The 21498-nt window shown below is 35.0% G+C and overlaps 1 protein-coding gene across 2 annotated transcripts in view; it reads left to right on the top strand.

The window, feature by feature from the left end:
* The window catches only part of LOC150096953 (eukaryotic translation initiation factor 2-alpha kinase 1-like), a 261883-nt gene that overhangs the window by 216567 nt on the left and 23818 nt on the right, over window positions 1–21498 (top strand). For both annotated transcript variants that reach the window (XM_090408147.1, XM_090408148.1), the window contains exon 15: window positions 3593–3784. In XM_090408147.1, coding sequence (XP_090264273.1) covers window positions 3593–3784 — 192 coding nt within the window. The remainder of the gene's footprint in view (window positions 1–3592; window positions 3785–21498) is intronic.

The raw sequence follows: 21498 nt of genomic DNA, 5'->3' as shown, positions 1-21498 counted from the left end.
CCCTGTAACTTTGGGGTTTTACTGTACTTATGGAAGACTTTATAAAAAGAATGTACAGAATAGAAGGACACATTAAGAGGAGAAGCAGGGAAAACGTCTCTGGTAATAGTGAAGAAAATTGAGGGAAGAAGATCTCCTGGTAGACCAAGAACTTCTTTGGTTGATGATCTAAAGAAATAGAGAGGTAACAAGAGCTATTACAAGATCAAAAGGATGGCAGAGGGACAGACACTCTGGCATAACATGATTGCTGACCTCCATATTGGAGAACCTACATAAGAAGAAGAATCATATAGTATTACTGTAACATCCTGTTCACCCTTTGAGGATATGCATCAAATTTGATGATTTGATGATATATCAGTTTCCTCCATCACACACAAGGTTGCAAAACTTGTAACATATGAGTGCTGTGTGTGTGTGTGTGTGTGTGTGTGTGTGTGTGTGTGTGTGTGTGTGGGCAAGTGTTCACAAAAAAAGAAGGAACCTGTTAAGTTTTTTTTTTATAACAGGTGAAGTGTTGTAATCCTTGTAGTCCCTTACCTTTGTGGAGAAAACCATTCCATAGAACAGAAATATAAGATACAAAAGAGAAGAATCAAAAGTTGATTCAGTATGTTTGAAGCTTGACAGTGAATAGTTGTTAACCAGATCCTACTTTTGTTTTATGGGTTAGAAGGAAGTTGGTGAAATGGTGGGAGCCAGTTCAGCAGAAGAGTGTCCACGATAGGAAAGGTACAAAGCAAAAATAGTATGTCTTTGTGATAGTGACTGTGGTTAGTCCCTCAGAGTAGATTCATCATTTAAGCTCTATTTGAGACTGGCATTTTTAGAGAGGTTTTTCGTGTAACACCCCATATGTGAGAACAATCTTCTAAGGTAGGATAAATTTAGGATTTATACATTGTAAGGAGAGTAGAAAGGACATCTAGTTTTTAGATGCAGAGTAGCCCATGAATGAGCTACTCTCCTATGCTAGGAGAGATAAGTGTAAGTCCGAGAGATATCTGATCTCACATCTGGAGATCTTAGTATTATCAAAGGTGAAGGAGGTGTGGTATGATCTTTCATGCACGAAATAAGAAACATTTGAAGTTGATAAGGTTGTCCTCAACCCTACTGAAACATAGCGAGGAAATCGATGATTTAACTATTCAGTCATGTCAGACTCTTGGTGACTTTGTAGGTGTTCTTGTACAAAGTGTTTCTGGTGAGATTTTTACAGGGTAGTTCCCTGTAAAAATCAGTATAAGTCACTAATTACTGAAAATCTTGTAGATTAGAATGTGTGTGCATTGCTGAAGAGATTCAAATAAGGTTATGGTCTGAACTTCCAAGAGGAGAACTTGTATCTACAGAGTAAGTATGAGAAAAACTAGTTGAGAGATCATGGATATTAAGAGTGTGAGTGGGTAGGTGGATGGCTTATGAAAGATTGTTGCTGACTGCAAATATGTCTGCCAGTTTCATCTGTAGAATTTGAGAAGGGAAATTCATTCTGAGTGAACATTGAAGTCCCTAAGAAAGTGGATTTTGCTGTTTGGTTGTCTGGACTGTACATAATCACACTTCTCAGACAGACAGTGGAAAAGGTCAGAGTGATATCAGCATGTGGAGAGCAATAGAGACAGCAAAAGAATATAACCGAATAGAGTATGGAAACTTTTTGAGCCACAACAGATTGTAAAGAAGGAAATCAAGATTTATCTTTTAACAGCATGGACTGTCAGATCACAACTGCAGAGATTCCACCCTTGTGCCAGAAGGAATCATGCAGAGTTGTAGTTAGGAAAGTTGAAATGAACAGCAGAGGTTGAGGCTGTTAGTTGAGAGTTCTGTTAAGAACAGAATATCAGGTTTAGATGTGTGTAAATGGTAATAGTGCACATCATTTAAATTGGTATTTGTAACCAAGAATGTTGGTGAAGCGGATGTGAGCTGTTTTTGATTTTTTTTTTTAATTTTTTGGATTATAAATTTTTAGGAAGAATATTCATATTTTTATAATAATGCTTATGTTAGCTTTCAAATGATTATTTAATGTTAAGAAAAAGTTAGATGAAGGACCTACAGACATGTCTTCCACATACACAGAGATAGAGCATCCAGTTTTAAGTCTGTTTTTGGCCTTGATTGTACTCAGATTCCCTCTATATGTCCCTATTCTTTGTGCAGGATTATTTTATACTTGATTGGATAACCTGCTACTGCATTAAAGTTGAGTTCTGTCTTTTGTACTATCTAGCAATATCATCCGAATCTGAACCCATTCAATAGTTCAGATTCAGATGATATGCCCCATGAGGCTGTCACTCCCACAATACATGTAAAAAGAAAGGGAGAGTGAAGAAACTAGAAACCTTGCTTATGGGCCCAAACATGACAACAGCCATTTCAGGCTCCCAATAAACAAACTGATTGTGTTATACGATGATGAAATTCATCCACCACCAAAGGTCTAGTTGGCATTTTCTCTAGCTAGAAGTGTATGGATTTTTGGCAAGTGCTCACCATAGTTCCCTTAAACATAAATTTTTGCTAATAACATATTGAATTAATGCCCCCCCCCCCCAAAAAAAAACTAAATGGCAAAAATAAATTTTTATTTTGTATGATCAGTTTGGAAACCTGCTGTAAACATTTTTTTGAATCATATTTTATTACAGTATTAAATGAATTAACCATTCTGTTGGCCATATGGATGAAATATATTAATTTATGCTTCATATCCATGTTATTTCAATTTCAATGGGCACTTTGCATCCACATAATTATTGATGGCCAGTAGGGAACTTAAGTTGCCAGTCATTCAAAACTAAAATCAAGAATGAATTTTTTTTATATATAATATTTCTGCTGGCCTAGTGGTTAGCATATCTGCTTTCTAGCCAAAAGGCTGTGGGTTTGAATCCCGCTATGGGCATGGATGTTTGTGATTGTCTGTGAAAATACTAGTGGTTGTAGTGGGTGGTAGATGGCAGTGGTGTAGTTGTGGTCAGAATGAGCTGTAGAGTAGACAGAGTTGTAGAAGTGGGTGCCCTCCCTCAATGAGTTCTTGGACACCCTGGAAATATCATATAATAATAATTCCTAAATGATGGGGGGGGGGGATTCTGTTGCCCATAATACACATGCACACACACACAAGCAGAAACTGTTCTTTGACCGTGCCTCAAAAGGAACACAAAATGATAAGGATCTTAAATTTCCAGTCTTTCAAAACTAAAATTAATAATAAAATTTTCAAAAAATTCCTAAATGAGAGAAAAAAATATATCCTTTCTGTTGCACATAACACACACACACACACACACACACACACACCTGCACATACACAAGCAAAAACTGTCATATGACAGTGTCACATTTGACACCACAAAAGGTGCAAAAAACATATGTCGATTGTATATTAGTATATCCCGATGGACTGATTAAAGTTACCAGTATCCACTTAGGTTTTGATGATTTTAATAGATGCTTTTTTTTTTGTCTGTTCCCATTATCAACATAAAATTTTATATGGTAAGTGAAATTAACATGTAAAATTTATTTAACCAATATTATGTTTATTTGCTTTTTCTCTTTCAATTAGCCCCAGAATATTTTCTTTGACAAAAATAAGGACTTTGTCAAGATTGGAGACTTTGGATTAGCTACTTTACTTTTTCCTGCACAAAATGTATCCTGTATTGGAGATGGAGACTGTAAGCAGCATAGCCCTTGTGTGGGTACAACTCCATATGCTGCTCCTGAACAGAAAGCAGGATGTATGATTGATTATAAGGTATAGATCATACTTTTCTTATATAATTGATTAATAATCTAAAAATGTATAAAATATTCTGTTTGATGTTTTGTGTGCAGAATGTATGTGTTGGCAAATGTGAATAGTTTACAGAAAAAAGGAGAAGTGCTAGAATTTGTCAGAAATGCTTGATGATTATAAACATTGAGGAAAACAAAACAAAAAAAAATGTAAGCAGAAATTCAAATCAGAGAGCATTTCAGATATGGCAAATAGTGATTTAGAAATTGTGCTGCTTTAGAAAAGCATTTGGGAAATCACAGAAAAGTAGATGAAACATGTTAGTAAAGGAGGAATCAAGAAAATATGAAACAGGATATGGTTGTATATATATGGCAATTCCATGATCAAAGTTGTATAATGGATGAGCAGGCATAAAAGCATGTTTACCAGGAATAGATTCAACATGTCTAGTGGAATGAATGATATGAATATCCTTATCTAAATGAATGATTTGAAAGGATAAAAGTGCAGTGAAAATATGACAGAGGAGTTTTTGAGCAAAAAAAAAAAAAGCAATAAAGATTGTAAAGTGACAGCAGAACTAGATAAACAAATTGGCTACACCATGATATTGCAAAATATTTTTTTATTATTATTTTCTGAGACCTCCAGGGAGTCAAGGGCTCATCGAGGGAGGCTATAAATCACCCAAAGCAGTTATCATACCTTCCCTTAAATTCATTCACACTAGATGCACTCACTACCCCTAAGGGCAAATTGTTCGACTCACTCACTGCTCTCTGGGAGAAAAAACCTAGCTCTTACCCCTTTCTTGACTGCAAATAAATTTAACTTCCAATGGCCTGTATGAGTCTTCTTTCTATAGACTGAGAAATGCAGGTTACCATTATATCCATGCTGAATCTCATCACCATCCCAGTCAAAAGGCAGGAACTATTAAAACACTGGTTCATCGGGTCTACTCCTTTTGTTCTTCAGACGATCTATTACAGAAAGAATTGCAATACATTATTTCCTCTTTTTTATCTAATGGATATAAGAATTCCTTCATCAAGGAATAATGCGTATTCCTATCCCTTATGTGCAAGGCATTAATGAATGCATAGCAAAAGTTTTAAAACCACTAAATATTTTTGTTGCCTTTCGACTATTCCGAAAACTCTCCACCTTTCTCACTTCTCCAAAGGACGAGCTTCCACATCTCTGTTATCCAGGTGTCTACCAGATTCTTTGCTCTTGTGGATTATCTTATTTCAGATAAACAGGAAGATCTGCTTATTTGGCTAGAAGAACACCAGTCTTATATTCAATACCTTGAACCTGAACAATCTGGACTTGCAGAACATGCTATCAACATTAGACATAGAGTTCATTGGAACAAGGCGAGTCCTTCAGAGAACTTGTTTCCTCATGGAACGGCTTTATAAAGAAACGTGAAACTTTACTTCACTCTCCTAACTTAAACAGATCTGATGGTTTATGTGTCTACCCCCTTTGTGGGAGATAGTACTTTATAAATCAGCTAATCTTTGCTAACTTCTGCGCATATCAACAGAAGGAGAATCCATTACGATAATAGGGTAATCCAGCGTTTCCCAAACTTTTCCTATAACAGAAACTCTTCACAAATCCTGAAATTTTCATGGAACACCTTGGTTATTTTGTAATGTATTCATTAATAATTAATTGTTAATTTAGCTGATTTGTTATTATTAATTAATAATTAATTAAATTTTGCCCAATGGAGAAAAAAAAAGTACCAATGAAAAGAAATTTCTTTGGAAATGAAAATTACAATTTTAGATCGCTTAGCAAAAGGAGAGGGATCTGCAGTGATTTGTAAACATTTTAATTTAGGCGAATCTACTATTAAGAGCAATTAAAAAGAATGAAGTCGCAATAAGAAAATCTCTGGCACAAAATTAAGTGCTAAATTATCATCGTACTCAGGAGATGCTTTATTAGAAATCACGGAATGAGCACTCGTAATTTGGATTGAAGAATTAACTCGAAGAATTTCTATAAGTGGATATTTAATTAAACAAAAAGCTTTTCGGTTTTTAAGAACAAATGAAGTAATTGGAGCTGTCTACTTCCACTTCCCAGGCTGATAAAAAATTTTGGGCTAGCATAGGATGGTAAACCGGGTTTTTAAAAAGGAATGCGCTTCATAACGTGAAGATTACAGGTGAGGTTGCAGCAGCAGATGAAGAAGCAGCCAAAAATTTTCAAGAGAAGTTAGCCAAAATTATTGAAGATGGTGGATATTGTCCCGATCAAGTGTTTAACGCTGACAAAACAGGATTGTTTTGGAAGAAAATGCCTAGTCGAACTTACATCGCAAAGTCTGAGGAAAAAGCAAGTGGGTTTAAAGCAAGCAAAGATCGAGTAACGTTGTTACTTTGTAGCAATGCATCAGGAGATCGAATGTTGAAACCCTTCCTAGTAAATCGATTTCTAAGACAACATGCTCCAAAAGGCAAAGATCTAAAACAGCTGCCAGTACATTGGATGGCTAATACAAAGGCCTGGGTAACAACTGCTGTATTTACTGAATGGCTCAATAATTGCTTTGTACCAGAAGTGGAAACATACATGAAGCAAAAAGCTCTCGATGTTAAAGTTTTATTAATTGTTGACAATGCAACAAGTCATCCGCATTTAGAACATCCAAATGTGCAGGTAGTGTTTTTTCCACCCAATACAACAAGCATTATTCAGCCATTAGATCAAGACATAATTGCTACTTTTAAAAAATATTACGTTAAGCACACTTTTAAATTTATATTGGATAAACTAGAAAATTAATCATTAACAGTAACTGAAGTTTGGAAAAAATTTTCTATTTTGGACTGCTTAAATCATGTTGCATCTGCTATCGCTGAAATAAGACAACAAATTTTAAATGCTTGTGGGAAAGCAGCTTAGTCTGGATGTATTGCAAACAGTGCAAACATCTACATTATCAGATGAAATCATTATATTGGCACATAAAATCGGTGGAGAAGGTTTTGATACATTTAGCCAGAATAATGTAGAAGAATTGCTTGTGGATAATTTGTGACGATGATATTATTGGATATCGATTAACTTTAGATATCGTCGAAGATCCAGAAAACGATAGTGAAGCATAAGAAAAACCTGTCCCCCCCCCCTCACTGCAAATATAATTCGAGTAGGTCTTGAACTGCACAATAAATTGGAAAATCATTTTCTTGTTAATGACACAAATTCTGAATGGGCTTTTAAATTCCAATGTGAGCTGAAGAACTGTATGTCTGGATATCGTGATCTGTATAAAAAATTAGTAAAATCATCATAGCAAAGTTTAATCAATGATTACATTGTCAGAATAAAAAAAAAATCAGCACAGAAGGGTGACACTAATTCTGTTTGTGAAGAACCATTGCCTTTACCATAGAGATCTGATGCGCTGACTATCTCTTCTGGTGATGAAAGTGATTTTGCACCAGTTCGCAAACATTGCTGAATATTATGTAATAGCGACAATAATTCTGATGGAAAAAATGTAAAAAAAAAATTTACTTTTCAATAAAATTAAATGAATAAAGTTTTAAAACATAGGCATTCTTATTTTGCTGAATTTTTATAAACTTTTTTTATGTGATTTTAGGTTTATTTTAATACGTTGCTTCGGTTTTAGAAAATTATGGAATGTATCCCTGATTTTTCAACGTAAGTTTAGGCCTTTTTTGTGCGATTTTTTTTATATGCGGTTTTCTGTGGAACATATCTACTGTAAAAAAAAGAGACCCGACTATATATATTTCTTTTTTTTTTTTTTCATTTTTTTTTTTTTAATAAGTTAGGAAATTTATTGACCTTTTTTAGTTATCTTACATTAGCTACTTAGGTGGCACCTTTTGGAATTGTCAGTTATTGTTTAATTAACTTTATATTTTATACATGTACTGAAGATGCCTGTGATACTCAGGTGAAAATTATACTAATAAATAATATTTTAAGCGAGCTAATTCCATTATTATAATTTTAATTATTGTGTCCACTCATGGTATTTCCTTACTAAAATCCACATACAGTGAAATCCACAAGTCTACAATCCACATACTCACAATCTGTCCTCATAATCTAAATCCCATAATCCAGATATAATCTTTGTAATTCTTCTTTGCGCTCTTTCCACATCTTCTTTATTCCCCCTTGGAACCCGGGAGACCAAATCTGTGCACAATAATCCAGGTGTGGTCTTATCAAAGCCTTATAAAGAGGCAAAATTACTTCCTTATCCTTACATGTCAAGGTTCGCTTCAACATCACATTTATCCTCTGAGTTGTATTTGTAACTTTTGCTACACGACCTTTCAACTTTAAATTCCTATCCACCAAGATCCCTTGCCTCTTCAGTTTCTTGTAGCATAACCCCACTAATATAATACGCCACTGGAACTCTAATCATGTCAAAGTGCATAACTTTATACTTACTAACATTAAATTGACAACCATTTTCGTTTGCCCAAATTTCCAGTCTGTTCAAATCATTTTGCAATTACTGAATATCAGTAGCATTCCTGATTGCCCTGCCTATCTTCTCGTCATCAGCAAACAATTGCACATCTGATGTTAGATCCTCCCTCATGTCATTAATGTATAGATTGAACAATAATGGCCCAAGGACTGAACCCTGGGGTATACCACTGGTCACCTTAAATCTGGCAGATTCACACCCACTGTATATCACTTTTTGATATCTGTCTGTCAACCATCCCTTGATCCAAGTCAAGAGGTTATATTTAAATCCCATATTCTCTAGTTTATGCAACAGCCTTTTGTGTGGTATCCTATCAGATGCCTTAGGAAAATCCAACATTATCATAGTGTATCCATTCCCTTTATCCAACTCAGCCATAACAGTGTTATAAAATATGAGCAAATTGCTAAAACATGATCTTTCTTTAGTATAAACCCATGCTGTTCCTTGCAGAGTATAGCATGTTTGTCTACCCATTTATGTATGCAAGTTCTTACCAACTTCTCTGAAATCTTCACTACCACACCAGAGATGCTGATAGGTCAGTAGTTAGACACATCAGTTTTTGCACCACCCTTGTACAATAGAACTATCATACATTCCTTCCATTCCCATGGTATCATTCCTGAGCTGAGACTCAAGTTATACAAACATGTGAAAGGCATAGCCAATTTGACTGAACATTCCTTTAGCAAATGGGCTGATATTCCATCTGTCCCTATAGACAAATTCTTATCCAGGTTATGCAACAGCTCTTAAAATCATTTTCATGAATCTCTAACTCTTCATCCAATGTAGCAGTAGCACTGTGCACCATGTTACATACACCTGGTTGATATATCTTAGCAAAGTGAGCACTCATTAACTGGACAATCTCATTAGCTTCCGACACTCGAGTACCATCTACATTCAATAAAGTTATTCTTCCACGTTCATTCTTTCTTTTACTTGTGGCATAATGATAAAATTCTGTTGGATTGCCTTTAGCTTGCATGGCCAATTTTTTTTTCATATTCTGATTTAGCTTTCTGTACAATACTCGTTACTTTTCTGGCTTGAGTTTTATATATTTCATAACCCCTCTCTCTCTCTCTCTCTCTTTTTCTAACCTTTGTCAGCATTCCCTTTGTCAGCTTTCGTAATAATTAAATTATGGTTGTTCTTCAGTGATTTTAATGCTTTAAACTCAGAGTAAGAAAGATTAGGACGAGGAGGCTTGGCATTAAAAAGAATTTTCGCACATTCAAAATGTAACTTGGAAGGAATATGAGAGAAAAATGTCTCTGTTACTTCACGACTATTCAACTTCTAGGCCTCTTACATCGGATCCTACTGGGAGTCAATTGAAGAGACTTAATTCTCTTATAGATAATGTATCTACATGGAATGAAGATCAAAAGAAAAAACTTAAAACCTTCTTCGGTCGTCCACCTAGATTGTATGGTCTTCCGAAAGTTCATAAACCAGGCATTCCGTTGAGACCAGTCGTAAATTGTATAGGTTGCCCCACTTACAAAATCTCAAAAATTTTATGAAAATTCTCTCCTCTTCAACTAGAAGAACTGATACTTATATCAAAAATACTTCGGATTTCAAGAATAAAATTTCAGATCTTCATTTGGATGTTTCTGATATCATGATCAGTTTAGATGTTTCTTTATTTACAAATGTGCCTCTTTCTGAAAGCATTGAATTACTGCAACAGGAATTTCCTTCAGACTTATAAAATTATTTGATTTTGTAATACATTCTGGTTATTTTTCCTTTAAAAATAAGTTGTGTCAACAAATTGAAGGAACAGCAATGGGCAATCCTCTTTCTCCTGCTATCTCCAATTTCTTTGTGGAACATTTTGAACAACGTATCTTTGACAACATTTCTCCCAGACCTACTCATTGGTTCAGATATGTCGATGACATTTTTGCTGTATTCCTAGTTTACCCTAGAAGTAGAATCAAATAAGCAGTTAGCCTTTTTAGATCTTAAGTTTTAAAAGAGGTAAACTGTGAGTAGACATATCGGTACACAATAAATAACGGAAAAAACTCACGTAGAAAGATTATTTATTAGTATAATTTTCGCCTGTGTGTTACAGGCATCTTCAGTACATTAAGCTCAAAATTAAACACTAACTGACAATTCCAAAAAGCGCCACCTAAGTAGCTGGTGTAAGATAACTAAAAAGGGCAATAACTTTCCTATAAAAAAAAAAAATAAATAAATAAATAAAAAAAATAATTAATTAATACAATAAAAAGTTATGGAAGATTAGCTGATTTGTAAAGTACTATCTCCCATAAAGGGGATAGACGTAAGCCGTCGGATCTGTTTAAGTTAGGAGAATGAAGTAGAGTTTCACATGTTTCTTTATAAAGGCGTTCCATGAGAAACTGACTTTTGTGAAGAACTCTTGTCTTTCTCCAATGAACTCTGTGTCTAGTGAAGATGGCATGTTCAGAAAGTCCAGACTTTTCAGGTTTAAAGTATTCAATATAAGATTGGTGTTCTTCTAGCCGAATAGAGGCAGATCTTCCCGTTTGTCTGAAATAAGATAATCCACAAGAGCACGGAATCTGGTAGACACCTGGATGATTAAGATGTGGAAGCTTGTCCTTAGGAGAAGTGAGAAAGGTGGAGATTTTTCTAAACGGTCGAAAGGCAACAAAAATATTCAGTGGTTTTAAAACTTTTGCTATACGTTCACTGATGCCTTGTACATAAGGGATAGTAATGCGCGTTATTTCCTCTGTGTTTGAAGAGGAAGACATATTAAAACTACTCAAAGTTCTTTTAATGAAGCAATTCTTATAACCATTAGATAGAAAGGAAGAAGTATGTATTGTAGTTCTTTCTGTAAAAGATCGTCTGTAGAACAAAAGGAGTGGGCCCGATGAACCAGTGTTTTAATAGTTCCTGCCTTTTGACTGGGATGGTGATGAGATTCCGCATGGATATAATGGCCTGTATGAGTCTTCTTTTTATAAACTGAGAAATGTAGGTTACCATCTGGTTGGCGAAGAATTAGAAGATCTAAAAAGGCTAACTGCTTATTTGATTCTACTTCTAGGGTAAACTTGATCCTAGGATGATATGCGTTTAACTTAGTGAGAAATTGTTGAAGTTCATCAGAAGAGCCATTCCATACAGCAAAAATGTCATCGACATATCTGAACCAATGCGTAGGTCTGGGAGAAATGTTGTCAAAGATACGTTGTTCAAAATGTTCCATAAAGAAATTGGAGATAGCAGGAGAAAAAGGATTACCCATTGCTGTTCCTTCAATTTGTTGATACAACTTATTTTTAAAGGAAAAATAACCAGAATTTATTACAAAATCAAATACGTTTACAATGTCCGAAGGAAATTCCTGTTGTAGTAATTTAATACTTTCCGAAAGAGGCACATTTGTAAATAAAGAAACAACATCTAAACTGATCATGATATCAGAAACGTCCAAATGAAGATCTGAAATTTTATTTTTGAAATCCAAAGTATTTTTTATATAAGTATCAGTTCTTCTAGTTGAAGAGGAGAGTAAATTAGATTTTTAGATCTTCTAATTCTTCGTCAACCAGACGGTAACCTACATTTCTCAGTCTATAGAAAGAAGACTCATACAGGCCATTATATCCCTGCTTATCACCATCCCAGTCAAAAGGCAGGAACTATTAAAACACTGGTTCATCGGGCCCACTCCTTTTGTTCTTCAGACGATCTTTTACAGAAAGAACTACAATATGTAACTTCTTCCTTTCTATCTAATGGTTATAAGAATTGCTTCATTAAAAGAGCTTTGAGTAGTTTAAATATATCTTCCTCTTCAAATACAGAAGAAATAACACGCATTCCTATCCCTTATGTACAAGGCATTAGTGAATGTATAGCAAAAGTTTTAAAACCACTGAATATTTTTGTTGCATTTCGACCATTTAGAAAAATCTCCACCTTTCTCACTTCTCCTAAGGATAAGCTCCCACACTTTAATTATCCAGGTGTCTACCAGATTCCGTGCTCTTGTGGATTGTCTTATTTCGGACAAACAGGAAGATCTGCCTCTATTCGGTTAAAAGAACACCAATCTTATATTGAATACTTTAAACCTGAAAAGTCTGGACTTGCAGAACATGCCATCTTCACTAGACATGGAGTTCGTTGGAGAAAGACAAGAGTCATTCACAAAAGTTGGTTCCTCATGGAACGCCTTTATAAAGAAACATGTGAAACTTTACTTCATTCTCCTAACTTAAACAGATCTGACAGCTTACATCTATCCCCTTTATGGGAGATAGTACTATATAAATCAGCTAATCTTTGCTAACTTTTTATTGTATACTTTTTTTTTTATTGTTAGGAAATTTATTGATCTTTTTAGTTATCTTACACCAGCTAGTTAGGTGGCGCTTTTTTTTTGGAATTGTCAGTTATTCTTTAATTTGAGCTTAAAATGTACTGAAGATGCCTGTGACACACAGGCAAAAATTATATTATTAAATAATCTTTGTACGTGAGTTTTCCGTTATTAATTTTGTATCGATATGTCTACTCAGGAGCCTGTGTAGCTCAGTGGATGTGGCATTTGCACACGAGGGCGCTTGGCCGCACGAAGGAAGACTTGGTTTCGAGTCTAGTTGCCGACTAGAGAAAATTTTTCTAAGCTTTTTTCAACCGGTTCCCCGAGTTAGTCGATCTCTGGCACGGGCAAGCGGGTTTTTCCTCCCGGAAACTCTGGTTTTTAGTCCCATAAACTCGAGAAAATCGACCGTAGAACCCACATTATTTCAGAGATTAAATATATTGTGTTAGGGTTAGGGACCATGAGATGGCAGCACATTTGAGCTGTCTCTCTTCACTGTATACTGCTTAATTAGTGATAGCCTTGGGCCATCTATCTCTGATTGGGTACCAGTGGAGATTGAACTGCCTACTCAGTCTCCAAAAGTTAGATAGAGCTAAATGGCCTCGCCTACTCCCCGTATACGGGAATAAAAAGGCGTTAGCTGATTTTTTTTTCTGATTATGTCTACTCATGGTATACCTCTTTTAAAACTTATCAATACAATTAGATACTTCCCAAGAAAGTACAGCATGATCACTGTCATCAATTGATGGTAAAATAGCCATATTCTTGACAGAGAGACCCCTTCTGATGCTATGAGCAAATCCAACACTCTTTGATCTCAAGTTCCTTCTTTCACATGCTGCTTGAGAAAGTTGTCTCGCAATAATTCAATAAATTCCTCTTCTTTCTTATGATGAGATTTCTCTTCTACCCAATCGATGCTTGGAAAATTAAAGTCACCCATAATGATCATTAATTATTTGGCTAAATAAGGCTCAATTGGCAATGCATTTGACAGAATATTGCATGGAAAACTATTGCAAAAGTTGGAGCTAATGGGAATGGATATGAAGCTGGCGACACAGATGGTGGTGGCTTGACAGACAGATACCAGAGAGTAGTATATGGTGGAGTGGAGCGGAATCTAGGAGAATGATGGCTACTAATGGAGTGCAGTGCTTCGCTGTTCTTTACTAGGGTCACTACTCTTTAACTGAAATATTAGTAATATAGGAAAATATTTAAGGGAAGGGGATATTCAGTTGTTTGCTGATAATGCATGAAAGATAATTGTCAATTTAATGTTGCCAAATGTAAGGATATGCATGAGGTTAATGGTGGACAGACAATTAATGTTCAGAAGGCGTATTGCAAAAGTGGTAAAATAGGATTACTTGGGTGTTGAAAAGCACACTAACAAGTAAAGATAGGGAGGTTATTATCTCTCTTTGTAAGACTATGATTCTACCACACCTTGACTACTGTACAGGTTTAGTCACCTGGTTTTCTTTCTTGGGGATCAGGAGGTGGTGGAGAGGATTCAGAAACAAGTGACTAAGCTGGTGACAGGGCTGTGGAATGCTCCCCAAGAGGATAGGTTGAAGGTGTGTTACTTGCAAAGTTTAGTTGATAGACAGTCAAGTGGGGGCATGATAGAAACTTATAAGTTATTAAAGGTGTTCTAACTCTAGGAATTTTTCAATACATGATGAATAGAAAGAACTAGAGTTCACCTTTGGAAGAAGAGTGCAGTTAGTAATGGTGTGCAAACTAGATTTTTTGCTTGGAGAGCATTGAATGAGTGGAATAGATTGCCAGAATTAGTTGAGTGCCCTGACAATGAGTGAGTTTAAGGAGAGGTATAAAGATTAGTGTGGGTCTTCCACAACGAGTCTTCTAACTCCATGGAGATACCCATATAATAACAATAATAATTGAGTCCATTGCTATGTTATGACAGGAGAAGGCTGAGGAGGAGAGCTGAAATTGCAAATGAGTCAATAAGTAGATTGTGCAGGAGAAATGATGTGCATCATGCTGATGTATGGGTAGATTTAATGTTTGAAAGGATTTGTAAGATGAGTTTGTAATGTAAGATGGATTGCACCTGAATGGTTTAAGTATCAAGCACTTGGAGAAACTGTTGTACTGTGAAAATGTAAATTTTAATTGTCAGGGAAAGTAGACTTTGCCTTAGATAAAATCATTTACAAGAGACTGTGTTCAGCATGTGAAATTTGTGGAGGTAATGAAAATAATGGGTTTTTCCTCAATACATTATCAGGTTAGTACCTAACTTGTACAGTGAACAAGAATCCACGGTAAGTACAAGTAGATTAACTGATTGGCTTCAGGTAAGCAGGGGCATTAGGCAAGGATGCTTACTTTTTCCTCACCTGTATAATGATGACATCATGTGTACAACATTGGATGGGTTTAAGACAGGAATTAGGACAGGCTGCAAATAGATTAGTAAACTGAGGTATGGCAGTGATGCAGTACTCCTTTATAATGACAAGAAAGAACTAGGATGAATCTTTGACACAGTTAATGAGATCAGCAAGACTTAAACTCATCCTTAGCAAGACAAAGATTATGGTTCTCAAAAGAAATATAGACAAGGAAGATACTGAGAAACAAGTGTACCTTAATGGAGAAATAATTGAGGAAGTTTGCAAATTCAAGTACTTGGGATCCATCATTAATGTGAAGAATTGCTGTTCAGAATTAAAAATGGCCAAAATAACAGTCAGAGACTTGTCTAAAATCTGGATGACTTGTTTAAAACAGAATGCAGCTGTTTTTTCAGTAGTGACTTATGGATGGGAAACTTCTGATAGGAAAAGAATAGCAGATTTTGAGATGTGGTGTTAGGAGATTGTTGAGGATCTCATATACTGACAGGTGGGCAATATTGGAGGCCTGAAATAGCTTGAAAAAGTTCTATGTTCTCTAGAGCAGGGTTTCTAGACTATGTAAAAAATAAATAAAAAGATTACATATATATAATTGATAAAAATTTTTAAAAAATCATTAGCCCACCCACAGTACAAATGTACTGTAGGTTTACTAATAACCTTTATGGGTGGGAACCACTTTTTAAAAAAAAAAAATTTTTAATTAAAAAAAAAAAAAAAACATTGAAAGAATGGAAGGAGGATGTCTCAAAACAGTAAGATGAACTTCGTCTTACTGTTTCCATTCATCAAACAGAAGATGAAGTTCCCATAAAAATGCAGGACTAGTTTTCCAAGAAAAAGAAGTATTGTGGAAATCGGATGGGTATTGGTTCAAGATTGAAATCATCATTCCGGTAATAGGTTGTCATGTGTATACACTAATGCCAGAAACATTAGTTTCTGGCATTAGTATACATGTGAAACATCAGCAGTGAGGGTGAGGAGTTCTTAATGCTTGTAGAGATAGTTAAACAAAAAATTATAGTTATTAATTTTTATGGCTATTTGCCCTATTTTTCTTTAGGAATACCCCTTGTATAATAATATCATTGGCTTTTTACTCAATTTTTTTAAGGCATTATTGATATTTTAGAGACATTCTTCTTCTTCTTTTTCTTCTTGGCTTCCCGTATTAGGCAATTGTTTGCCTGTAATGCTTTCAAAGGTTTAAAAAGTCTTCTGCTCATCTCCTCCTGGATCTTCCTCTTGATCTGTGTCCCTTTGGTTTATATTTCCAGGCAATATTTGACCATCAGTCCTCATTCAATCTTTCTACGTGATTTTTCCAGTTCTTTCTATAGTTTGTGATGTCTTCTGTTATGTTAAATATGGATAATTGTTTTCTTATTTCTTCATTTTTTATCTTGCCTATTCTTTTATAGCCTGCGAGCAGTCTTAGAAACTTAATTTCTGCAAGTTGTCTTTTATCTCGTTCTCCCCAAGTCCATGTTTCACTGCCATATTTAAGAATTGGTTTTGCTGTTGTTTTGTATAGTTTCATTTGGGTTGTTCTGGACATCTGTTTTCTGAAGTGTCTGTTCAAAGTTTCAATAACTGCTAGGAATTTTTGCTTTTTATATATAATATCAATTTCTCCATTGGGGCTTATGTAATTTCCTAGATATTTTAATATGTTCACTTGTTCTATTACTTTGTTGTGGATGACTAGTTTGAATCTTTTAATTTCTTTACCTTGAAATGCTATTGATTTTGTTTTATTTATTGAGATTTTCATGTCTTACTGTTCTATTGTTTTGTTCAATATGTATAGATTTTTCTGTAATTGGTTTTCATTTTCAACAAAAATAACTTAATCGTCATCACACAAAAGGCTGGCTAATTCTTTATATCCTATTTTAATTCCTATGATTTTGTTTTTCCGCTGCTCTCTTGAAATTTTTTTCCATATATATATATATATATATATATATATATATATACTGGTGAGATCTTTCTGAGCAATAAATACAAAATGTTATATTCAGGCAATAACAATCAAGGAAAAGGAGTAGCCATAGTATTCAACACAAAATACGAGGCTAATCTTCTTGAATGGCAGTCAGTCTCAAGTAGAGTAATGTGGGCAAATATGAGAATGGGGAACTGGACACTGAGACTTATTTGTGCCTATGGTCCCACAGAAGGTTCTACTAAGGTAGAAGTGGAGGAATTTTTTGAGGCTTTAGAAAAAGCAACTGACACAATGAAAAAGGAAAAGTTGGTCCTTGTTGGGGATCTAAATAGTAGAGTAGGAAATGATTGTGAGACATACAAAAATATTTTGGGAAAATTTGGAGAAAAGAGCAAAGCTAATAATAATGGCAAATATCTGTTGGATTTCTGCTCAGGACATGGACTGGTTATTACTAACACCATGTTCCAACATAAAAATGTGCACAAATTCACATGGAGAGAAGAGGCTAGGAATAAGAAAAGTCTCATTGACTATGTTATTGTTGATAGTGATGTTTTCTCCCTGGTGCAGGACACCAGAGTGTACAGAGGATTTGAAATTGGAAGTGATCACTATTTAGTCTTGAGCAGGATAAAATTGAATTTCATATTGAAAAGAATAACATGTAAGAAAGTTTTAAAGCGAATAAAAGTTGAGCAGCTCTCAGGTGTAAACTGTAGACTAAAATACAGAAATATTATTGAAAAGAAAATGAAAGAGTTTGAGAACAGGAATCAAACCTTGGAGATTCAGTGGCAAACTCTGAAGGAAACATTGATTGATTCTGCCAGAGAGGCATGTGGTGAGGTTGTGTGCAAAGATAAAAAAATCAGAACTCCCTGGTGGACACAGGAAGTTAAAGAAGCAGTGAAGGAAAAGAAGAAAGCATATCAAAAGTTCCTGGCAAATAAGTCAGCTTTTACTCTTACAGAATACAGAGTCAAATGTAAGAAAGCTAAACAGTGTGTAAAACTAGCTAAACAAAAGTCATAGGAGGACTTTGGAAAGAATATAGAAAATAAATATCAAGAAGGTGGCAAAATATTCTGGAGGTTGTTGAAGAAGCTTAGGAATGGAGGAAAGAGTGCTGTAAAAGGAATTAGAGATGATAAAGATGAAATGAAAACAGGAGAAAAAGATATCCTTGAAGTATGGAGTAATTACTTTGAAAAACTGCTAAATGAAACAAGCAGTGATGACAGCACAGTGATAAAAATCACTGACCAGGCATGCAGGGAATACATATCCATACTTGAAGTCGAAAAAGCCATCAAAGGCTTGAAATGTGGAAAGGCAGCAGGAGTAGATGATATTCGACCAGAAATGCTGAAGTATGGTGGTATAAGAGTCTTACAGTGGCTGCACTGCATAGTTCAGAAAGCCTGGACAGAGGGTCGAATTCCCGATGATTGGAGTAGAGCTCTCATAGTACCCATATATAAAAAGGGAAATAAAACTGAATGTGAGAATTACAGAGGTATTTCCCTACTGAGTGTTCCTGGCAAGATCTATGCAAGTATACTTGAGAAACGGTTGAGAAGAATTGTGGAAGAAAAGCTTGGTGAAGAACAAGCTGGATTCAGGCCAAATAGAGGCTGTCAGGATCAGATCTTCACTTTACGACAAATAGTCGAGAAAGCATGGGAATATAACAAAGATCTGTATTTAAGTTTTGTAGATTTGGAAAAGGCATATGACAAGGTGCCAAGAGAGAAGCTATTCAATACGCTGCAGTTATATGGTGTCAATGGGGCATTATATCAAGCAATACTTAGTCTTTATTTGAGTTGTGAGTCAGCAGTTAGAATTGAAGGAAGTACAGGAAGATGGTTTAATGTTAAATCTGGTGTGAGACAAGGATGTACATTATCCCCTCTGTTATTCATTATCTATATGGATCACATTATGAAGGAATGTGGTATTAAACCTGATATCAAAATTGGAGATGTTAATGTCAGCTCTTTGCTTTATGCGGATGATGTTATACTTCTAAATAAATCCGCTACAAGTCTACAAGATTCTCTGACTAAATTGAATAGCTGTTGTAATAGATATGGTATGAAGGTCAGCAATAAAAAGACAAAGACAATGAAAATAGGCAGAATCATTGAAAATGTCAACTGTGTTGTGAATGGAGAACCTGTGGAACAAGTAAAACATTTCAGCTACTTAGGCACACTTTTTACTGAAGATGGTAAACTAAATATAGAAATAGACAACAGAATCAGCAAAGCTGGTATCGTGGGAAGTCAATTGAATAAATTCATATGGAATAAGAAAGAAATTAGTCGGAACACTAAATTAGCTGTATACAAGACTGTGTTCAAACCAATTTTAACTTATGGATCTGAGAGCTGGGTCAGAAGTAAAACACTTGACCAAAGACTAGAGACTGCAGATATGAGAGTCCTGAGAAAGATTAGAGGTGTGAACAGATGGCATCAATGGCAATATCATATTAAAAATGAGGATATTAGGAAAGAACTTGACATTGTCAGCATCCAGGAATGCGTTAGCAGAGCCAATCTCAGATGGTATGGTCACTTAAATAGAATGGGAGAGGAAAGATTAGCAAAACAAGTGTTCTCTGCCAGGTTGGCAGGAAAACGACCCAGAGGAAGACCAAGATATAGGTGGATTGATACGGTACAAAGTGCCTTAGACGATAGAAATATAAGATCTGATAATGTTGGAGTCTTGACAAGTAACAGACTGATTTGGAGGAAAATTGTAGATAGGAAGTTAGTAATGATGTAATTTTTTCATGTAGTACTGTCATATCCTGTACACCCCTTGAGGGTACATGGCAGGAATTTGATGATGATGATATATATATATATATATATATATATATATTGAAGAGTATTAGTGATAATCCACTTCCTTGAATGAGACCTTTATTGGTTATTTCATTATTAAATTTAATTTATATTTCTTCGATTATATTTGCTATTGCTTTGGTGGTTTGAGTTGAAACTTTCAGTTCACTCAATATATTAATTAATTTTGTTCTGTTAATTTGATCATATGCTTTCTCATAATCCAGGAGGGCAGGCCATATATGTTGGCAGGTTAAATTCTATTTTTTCTATAATTTGTTTGAGTGTAACTGTGGGATCTGTGTAAGATCTTCCTTTCCTAAAGCCACATTGTTCTTCTCCGATAACTTCTTTGGCTTTCAATAACTTCTATTATTTAATAGGGATATTCCTCTGTAGTTTCTGCAATCTTTTCTGTTTCCTTTTTTGACTATTGCTGTCTTCCATTCTTGTGGGATGTTTCCTTCTTCCCATATTCTGTTTAGGAATTTAATTATTCGTAATTGAAATGGTTTAGAGATGTATTTGTACGGCTCTGAATTTATTCCATCTTCTCCTGTAACTTTTCTATATTTTAGTTTTTCCAATATTTTCTTTAGATCATTAAACTGTATTGGGTCTTCATTTATTTCGTGACTTATTACTTGTTTTATATCAATTTGTTATTATTGTTTAGAAGCTGGGTGTAGGAATTGGTCCATTCTTTTGGGGAGAGGCCTTGAGGTCCATTTATGTCATACTCTAATCTTGACCAATTTTTCCCAGTCTTCTCTTCTGATTTTCCTAGTTTCCCTTCTTGTTATAACACTGATTATTTTATATACTATTTCATTTCCTATGGTTATGTTGTTTAACCATTTAAGGTAAGTTTCTTTTTTTCTTTCTTATTAAAGATTCTCTTTCTGAGTCCTTTTTTACAGTTTTGTTCCTACGACTTCATATGCTGCTTGTTTTACTATTTGTTTAATTGTTGGAAATTTTTTCACTTGGTTATACTGTAAATTAAAATATCAAATAATTATATACTTGGTTTAATCCTTTATCCAAGTGTAAGCAAACAAGTTTGCACCTGAACTATTTTCAGGACTGGAGCAAGCTTATGACTTCAAATCACTTGCCTTAGCATCCCACGATGCAAAGCACTGATATGTATCCTTATGGGTATGTATAATGATATGCATTACGAGAAGGGTCACTACCCAGACCAGTTTCGACTGGTCTGGGTAGGTCCAAGTGGAAAAACTTCCAACAACTATCTCTAATCTAGAGTATTTGAATAATAAGGTGTGACACCTTTTGGCTACTCATATAAGAAATTATGATTTCAGCATTACTTCAACTCTAGTATCACCTTTGGGTCTGGCTCCCACTGATGAGACCTCAATAAAGGTCGAAACCGGTCTGGGTAGTGACCCTTCTCATAATGCATAACATTATACATACCCGTAAGGATATGTGCTTTGCATTATTGGATACTAAGGCAAGTGATGTGAAGTCATAAGCTTCTATATACGAGTTGCACCAGTCCTGAAAATAGTTCAGGTGCAAACTTGTTTGCTTACACTTGATAAAGGATTAAACCATTGTTGGAAGTTTTTCCACTTGGTTATACTATAAATTAAAGATATCAAATAAATTATATACTTGG

This window comes from Typopeltis vanoorti, chromosome 18 (assembly GCF_054136105.1).
Source record: "Typopeltis vanoorti isolate ZY-2024b chromosome 18, IOZ_Tvanoo_1.0, whole genome shotgun sequence".
NCBI classification, from domain to species: domain Eukaryota; kingdom Metazoa; phylum Arthropoda; class Arachnida; order Uropygi; family Thelyphonidae; genus Typopeltis; species Typopeltis vanoorti.
This window is presented reverse-complemented; position numbering and strand designations above follow the sequence as displayed.